Raw genomic sequence first — 8220 nt, 5'->3', positions numbered from 1 at the left:
ATATGACATGGAATATAAAATGCAGAAAATAATATATATTATTAATATTTCTGAATGAGGATTAAGGCTAACACTAAAATGAGTTTGATGTTTAATCTTTTCTAATCTGTGTATTTGTGGCCTCTTGATCGTGAACAGTTACAAACAGAGCTGTTGTGACCCTGCGACCCAACTGGCCTGAGATATACTATCTGGAGACGATCGCACTTACATGTGAACTTGAGGATGGAGGAGACGCTGAGTGGGAGTATGAGTGGACGACATCCAGCTCATACAGACCTGAAAAACAAAAGGAAAACATGATTAGATATGCTTCGTCATCATACAACGGAGACTACAGGTGTGTGGGCACACTGAAACATGAAAAGTCTTCAACAGAGTGGAGTGATGCTTTCACATGGAGAGTATCTGATTGTAAGTCACATGTCATCAGTTGTCATTTTTTTTTATTTTGCTGAATGTGAAAAAAAGTTATTTTGGTATCTATATCTTAAGACAGTGCACCTTGACATTTGAATTATGATACAATCAGTGCATGTAATCCACCAACAATACATCAAAACATGTTTTTCATTCTGTGAAATCACTTTCCAACAGATAAACCTCAGCCTGTCCTCACTGTGTCTCCATTATGGCTGAGTCCTGGAGCCTCAGTAACTCTGAACTGCAGTGTTAAACATCCATCTGCAGGATGGAGGTTCTTCTGGTATAAGGCTGTTCCCAAACTGTCAGACAACTCCTACAGCTATGAGCTGATACCTGGCAGCATCAATGGGACTGAACAGGATTCCTACATTGTTGATGGACAGACACACACAGCAGGATATGTGTGCAGAGCTGGAAGAGGAGATCCAGTGTATTATACTCATTACAGTGAACCTAAGTTTGTCTGGTCTGGAGGTAGGTTTAGTTTGACTTTTCCAAACTACTTTACTAATAACTGTAACGTGAGTGAATCTCATGACCTCCTTTTCATTTTTACACATCCTTTGTTTAAATCTTTGACTTTGGAAATCCATAACTCAGTCTTATAAGACTACGACATTACATTTTGAGTCACAAATTAAAAACGTCTTGTGATTAATATTCATTTATTTCCATATTAACTTTTTATCTAAAGACATTGTAAATTAAGAATGCCACCAATACACAGATCTGGAAAATAAATCAAGTTTTTCTTCAATATGTATTGTTGTAAAACACTGAGATACATTTATTCTTTCCTTTCATCCATTTCTTCAGCTTCCCTTTCCTCTACTCTGTTTTCCTGTTTTTATTTTCATGTATTTTCTTACCTCCGTCAGTTTATGTTTGCTTGTTTCCTTCTCTCTGTCCCTCAAACCTTTAAATACAGGACTTTTAGTTGTAATGGGGTATTTGTCTGTTTTTGTGTTGCTACTTCTACATAATGGTGCTTTACTGTGGCACTTTCACATCCAACTATTCTCTCCAAAATGCATTTTAGACAACAATTATATTCTCACTCTTCATGCTAGCTCTCCTCTTCCTCTCTTCTTTTTTTTGGGATAAACATGGAGGTTATTTACCCAGAGAGCTGTAGTTCAATTTATGCACCCTTGTATTAGTGCGTTTTAGCCTGAAATAACAAAATGATTAAATCCACATTCAACCTGAAGGATTGTTTCTATGTGTGTGATCCTTTGTGTCTATACTCCAGCATTTAAACAGATTAAAACCAACAAGGAAATCACATGATTGTTGACTTTGTGGCCTTTTTCGTTTTTTAATGCTTTGTCTGCTTTTTATGTGTTTTTAGATTCTCATTCAGCAGCGTCTCTCACAGTGAGTCCTGACAGAATGCAACACTTCAGCAGAGAGCCTGTGTCACTGAGATGTGAGGGAAACTCTACTGAGTGGAGAGTGAGCAGGTTTTCTGAAGATGGCTACCCGAGACACTGTTCTTCTTCTTCCTCTTCTTCCTGGGGGACCATGACTGGATCCACATGCAACATGAGCCGTTACTGGCAGAGTGGAGTCTACTGGTGTGAGTCTGAAACAGGACAGTTCAGCAATGCAGTCAGCATCACTATACAGTGTGAGTCTTAATTCATTTACAAGATTTTGTTTCTGAAGTATTTTGAAAAGTTTTAAGTTTTGAAAAATTACAGTGTTACAGTACATCAGTGAGCAACACTGAAACAATTACTATAATCTTTTTGTTGGTTTGATGACAGAAAGATACATTTACAGTAAGACAGGGATTTCTCAGTTACTGTATGCAGCTGTAAAATTAATTCAAACATTTATTTTCATAATGTTACATCAGCTTGTTTAAGCCGCACCAGCTGATCTCTGCAACCAAATCTTTGTATTCTTTAATCTTTTTACAGATGATGATATTATCCTGGTGAGCCCTGTCCATCCTGTTACTGAGGGAGATTCTGTCACTCTTGGCTGCAAATTGAGGACAGAAAAGGTTCCTTATAATGTGGATTTCTATAAAAATAACAAACTCGTCCAAAATGTTACTGGAGGGGAGCTGACTATCTCTGCAGTGTCAAAGTCAGATGAAGGCTTTTATAAATGTACAGGAAAAAAATCACAAGGTTGGCAGAGTTTGACGTCACCAGAGAGTTGGATGTCAGTAAAATGTGAGTATGATTCAAAACAGTTTCTTCAGCATTTTTTGTAAAGCTGTGTTACGGTCCAAGATAGAAAGGTTATAACTGAATTAGACTGACTTTGTTTAGCTTTTTTTTTAAACTGTTTGTGAAAGAGAAACTGTTTTATACATTAAAAATGCAAAGTAAATACATGAATAGCAGTGAAAGGCTTAGAATTTATAATGATACTGTATGTGTTTGTGTGTTAATCTAAATGTGCATGGTATGTGATCAGGGGTTTATAAAAGTGTATTTTTGTGTATGTGGTTTTCTACTTGTTATCATTGCATAAATGTATTTTTGTATACATGCTTAGATTATTTGTGTATGTTAGTGCCTATGTGTGTAACATATTCTCATATAACTGTTCGTATGATTCCTATGAATTAGCGCCCCACATATTATGTTGCGTCCTTGACGCACAGTTACGTTGTTAACATTAAGTTTGGGATGTTAGGTTTAGCCAGTAGAAGTTATAGTGGTTGGGTTTAGGATCAAACATGGTGAAGACGTACCTTGAAATATCTTAAAATTCACTCAAAGTTCACACGTGACTCGAGGGGAAAGTAACAGGGAAAATTCTGTCTTTTTTGTGACCCCTCCACCACTCCAATCTGCCTCCTTACAAGCGTGCTCAGGACTGCCTCCTTGTTTACTGTCGTCAGTGCACTGGTCACGTTATCGCAGCATTTCAAATCTCTGGGATATGAACAAATTTGGGTGCATTAGTTTTTGTAGGAAAACGTACAAGCAGTTTGTGAGAACAGTCTGATGTATGTTCTTATACATTTTTGGACGTCAGTCATTGTCTTTTTTACTCTTGGAGTTTTATTACTTCGGCTTGACTGGACCTTGACTCTGTGTTTATGTAAAGCACTTTGGGAAATCTATTTGTAAAAAGTGTTATATGAGTAAATATTAATATAGGTTATTTATTATAGCAGCACCCAGGCTTGAAGGAAGCTCTCCATTTCCTGTGCTGTTGATTGTTGGGCCGGTTTGTGGAGTTTTACTTATTCTTCTCCTGCTGCTGTTTCTGTATCTCTACAGAAAGTCAAAAGGTGAGATCTTTTACTTCTGATGTTAGACTGACTCTGATGTGATTACATGTACTGCAGTAACAGTCGAACAATTCACCATACAAAACAATGTAACAACAGATGTCTTTTTCCTCCACAGATTCATGCTTTATGAGGTCGGTCCAACACTCTCTTCTCTCATTCTGAATGTGACAGTAGCACAGTGCATATGCTTTTTTAAAGTCACTGTATTTACTTCATGTTTTGGGCCCACCAGGTCTCAGAGCAGCAGTCGGGGCCCTGCTACAGACCACATGATCAACCAGGATGAAACTCAGCTCAAAGAATATGCTCCTCCTCTCCATGGTCAGCCTTCATCCTGATTAATTTTATGATTTATCATCAACTCTAAGACTAATATTTCACATATGATTATCTGTTTTGGTAGTGATGGCCAAATGAAGCCTCATGAACCAATTTCTTTATTTTCTGACCTCACCAGATGGCGCTCTTGGTTTAAATATAAAGGTCGAAGGACTGGCAATGCAGTGTGCTTTCAAACCTTTGTTGAACAGATAGCGCCATCTGGTGGCTTCAGAAAATAAAGACAGTGGTTGAACAGATAGCGCCATCTGGTGGCTTCAGAAAATAAAGACAGTGGTTCAAGAGGACTCATTTGGCCATCACTGTGTTTTGGAATTATATAGAATACAGTATAATGTGATTAAAGGTTTTAGTATGCTGTTCTCTATGAATCAATCAAAGGCTTTGAAGAACCTGAACATGGTAAAGTATAGACTTTATGTTTGACACTGAGCAGTTAGATATACTAGAATAAGATGATCAGGTGATTTATTGACAATCCCTTAAGTTTAAACAAATATTTATGTTTCAGGTGAATCCAACGATGTCACATATTCTGTGGTTGAGCTCAAAAACATCGCTAAGAAGGGTGAGTCCTTTATGTTATGTACTGACACATTACATCAAACACTAGAGATGCTTTTGTAGACCAGCAGTACCTAAATAACATACAGGAAGTTGTCTATTCATGCATTCATCCTTCAAACAGGGAAGAAAACAGAGGAGCCAGAGGAGAGTGCAGTTTACTCAGATGTGAAGATAAGATCAGCTACAGGTACAGTGAAGTATAACTGATTTGCGCTAACTTTTTTTGGGTACTGCCACAGTGTAATCTTTTCATACCACTTCATACCACTAGGTATGTCAGCAGTGTCTGCAGTGGTCAAATCCTACAGTACATAAAGAGCTTTTAGATTTGTTTTGTAAATTGTATGTCATTTACTTTTCCATTTATTCCTTTTAATACCTGGCCCTACTGTGCAGTCATGGAAAACACATCAGGACACATTACATTTAATTGGTTTAATTCTGCTTATCGATCCATCCATTTGTTTGTAACTGTCGTACAAATAAAACCTGAAATGTGGCTTCTGGGCAATGTGATGTATGCCCAGGTACACTCTCACAGTAAAGCCAAGAAAGACAAAGGTAGGTAAAACATATGTCCACCTGCAGCTGTTACTGTCCAGCAGGTTTTTCTTAGACACAGTTTGTCATCCAAGTAAAAAATGCCTGTGTTGGAAAATGGTGTCTGTAATTTCTTATTTTCTTCTCTTATTTTCATTGATTTACTGTTTACATATTCTAAAATCATGACAATTTTTCATTCATTAAGTTTATGAAGCCATCATTATGACCTATTCCAGTGGTTTCTGAAAGGTTTTTCAATAATGTACACCCTTTGAAATAGTTATTCAGCTGAGTATCCCCTGACCAGAGCAAAACATTTTTGGCAGAAACACACAGTGGACAAATGGAAATGTGAACATGCCACAAAGCCACAAAAAGCTCCACAGGCTGAGATCAATGCAAAAACAGTGTATTTATATAAGACATCTGTGTACAAAAAAAGGTGTTCAAAGGTGCTCACCTCCAGGAGGCCAAACATCCAGCCACTGCACTCAGTTTCTGTGGCAGTGATGTAGTTAACCCTCGCTGCAGACATACAGATCTGGAAACAAAACGTCTTCAGTGTGAAAGTAGATGGATCTTTCTTCACAAAACTGAACAGCCTTTAGGTCGGAATCAAACACTCAATTTGTCTTGTTTTTTTATAGGTTTCTTGTTCCTCTCCAGAGCTGCATGTGTCAACATGGCCTTGTTGGACATGCTTGGTCATGTTCTGTCCTTTCTTTTCTATCATCCTGTGTATAGTTGTGTTTAGTGTATATTGTATATTCTTATGTTCTGTTATCATATATTGGTGTTTGAGGATGCTGTGAGTAGTGTAGTACTCACGTGACAGGTCATTGTGATTTGGTAGTCATGCTTCTGCACCTCAGAGTTGATCTCATGTAATGAGTGGCACCAGCTGACTTACCACACCTGGTAGGAATCTATCTGTGTCTATATCTGTTCTGTGAGGCACTCATGTCAGTAGCTCTGATTATAGTCAAGGACTGAAATATTTGCTGCTCTTTATCATTTTGTTGCATGTTTAGCATCTTTTCTTGTGCACAGATGTCTTACATAAATAGACTATCTTCGCATTGATCTCAGTGTGTGGACCTTTTTGGTCTGTGTATCTCCTGTGCTGTCAATATAAAATATATATCTATATAAAATATAACTGAACATATATATATAAAACGTGGTCTATCAATATTATAATTACATTTTTGTATTAAACTAAAATGCACTATATTCACTTTTTGTATTTTAAAAATCTCATGTACCCCCTGCAGTACTCCAAAGTACCCCTAGGGGTACCCGTACTCCAATTTTAGAAACACCGACCTCTTCCTACTAACACTGTAACCTGTATCATATTTCCTGTTGTGTTCTGTTGCTGTGTACACTAAGATTATTTTAGATCATGTATGGATGCTTTGCTAAAGAAAACAGTATACATATCATTATGACTGTTTGCTGGGTTGTTACTGCCTGACATAAAACATCTCTCCATTCATAGGAAAATCACATCCTGCAGTGGCGGATGAAACTGTTTATTCAGAGGTCAAACCAGGAAAAGCTCTTGGTATTAATACAGCATTAACACAATGTGCATTTTGGGATAAGTCACTATAGTGATTTATTTTAGATAGTTAAATGGCTTAGAAATGGATGTAAAATGTCATTGAGCACCCTTAATTCTTAAATAACTCTACATATGGTTTTCCTTTTGGTTTTCATCCAGATCAATAGAGAGATCTGCATCGACAAAACCAGCAGAATGGATGATAACATGAAGAACTGCATCAGTGTTTAACTCAATGATAGAAAAGGGGTGTCTTAAAGGAAATGGCCACTTTAGAATGAAAATACAGACAGTACTTACTGACCCTCATGCCAACAAGAAGTCCAGTGTAGTTTTTTAATCCACAAAACTCGTTCGGGGTATCGAAGGATAACAGGCTGCCACGGCTTCAGGGCACTTGGATTACGACGGACAAGCCGTTTTGACGTTTTTGAAATGCATCAGCGGAGTTTTATTACATTTTCAAAATGTGGGCTCCATGCACTTCAAGCGTAGCTGTTATTCCAGCGAGCTGTTATCCTCCTAAAGTGGCCATTTCCTTTAAGGAAAAAAGGTTAGGAACCACTGCTCTAGGTTACCCAAGAATATCCAGCCTACTGTCCATATCCAAACCCTTCAGGGTTCTGCAATTGAAATTGTTAAAAATATTTGGGACTCTGGCTGGATACCAGACTCACTTATAAAACCCACGTGGAACACCTATCAAGAAAACTGAAGGTCAAAATTGGATTTTTGTATAGAAACAAATCTTGTTTTTCTCCTGCTAGTTGAAAGACCATTGTTTAATCTACAGTCACGTCTGCTCCTGATTATGGTGATATTGTATATATGCATGCTTCTTCCTCCACCTTTGAGCCTCTTGACTCAGTGTATCACAAAGCGCTGCACTTCATCATGAGATTGTCTTTCAGATGAGGTCAGTGTTTTATATGGAGTGCCTCAAGGGTCTATCTTTGGCCCTCTTCTTTTTAACTACATGCTCCCACTTGGTTTCATAATCTGTCAATACAATATATCATATCATTCCTATGCCGACGACACCCAGCTATACATATCTGTCTCTGCTAAGCATCTTAGTCCTGTAAATGACCTCATCCAGTGCATTAATGATGTTAGGTGCTGGATGACCAAAGATTTCTTACAATTTAATGATGACAAAACTGAAATTCTTCTTGGTGGTCCAAAAGCTTTAAGGCAGCAGATTAGTTCCCTACTGACTCCTCTTTCTGTGAAACCTAGTGAGCATGTTAAGAATCTAGGCGTTATTATTGACACTGATCTTAATTTTTAAGAAGCATATTTCCTCCATATCCAAGACTGCATTCTATCATCTTAGAAACATAACTAAAGTTAGATCATTTATATCCCTCTCAGATGCTGAAATGTTGGTGCATGCTTTCATTTCTAGCAGGCTGGACTACTGTAATGGACTTTTCACAGGAATAACAAAACAGGCACTTTACAGGCTGCAGCTTGTTCAGAATGCTGCAGCTAGAGTGATAACCAGGACAAAAAA

The 8220-nt window shown here is 37.7% G+C and overlaps 2 protein-coding genes across 2 annotated transcripts in view; both read left to right on the top strand.

Annotated features, from left to right (window-relative positions):
• Positions 1-7916, top strand: part of LOC126404181 (Fc receptor-like protein 5) — a 62107-nt gene extending 54191 nt beyond the window's left edge. Inside the window, exons 6-15 of the mRNA XM_050067226.1 lie at positions 139-414; positions 598-900; positions 1778-2056; positions 2352-2612; positions 3566-3685; positions 3804-3819; positions 3921-4009; positions 4539-4595; positions 4716-4781; positions 6864-7916. Coding sequence (XP_049923183.1) covers positions 139-414; positions 598-900; positions 1778-2056; positions 2352-2612; positions 3566-3685; positions 3804-3819; positions 3921-4009; positions 4539-4595; positions 4716-4781; positions 6864-6871 — 1475 coding nt within the window. The 3' untranslated portion in view covers positions 6872-7916. The remainder of the gene's footprint in view (positions 1-138; positions 415-597; positions 901-1777; positions 2057-2351; positions 2613-3565; positions 3686-3803; positions 3820-3920; positions 4010-4538; positions 4596-4715; positions 4782-6863) is intronic.
• LOC126404180 (basement membrane-specific heparan sulfate proteoglycan core protein-like) overlaps positions 1-8220 on the top strand; it is a 43614-nt gene that overhangs the window by 24414 nt on the left and 10980 nt on the right. The window lies entirely within an intron of this gene.

Source organism: Epinephelus moara, chromosome 17 (assembly GCF_006386435.1).
Source record: "Epinephelus moara isolate mb chromosome 17, YSFRI_EMoa_1.0, whole genome shotgun sequence".
Lineage (NCBI taxonomy): Eukaryota > Metazoa > Chordata > Actinopteri > Perciformes > Serranidae > Epinephelus > Epinephelus moara.
This window is presented reverse-complemented; position numbering and strand designations above follow the sequence as displayed.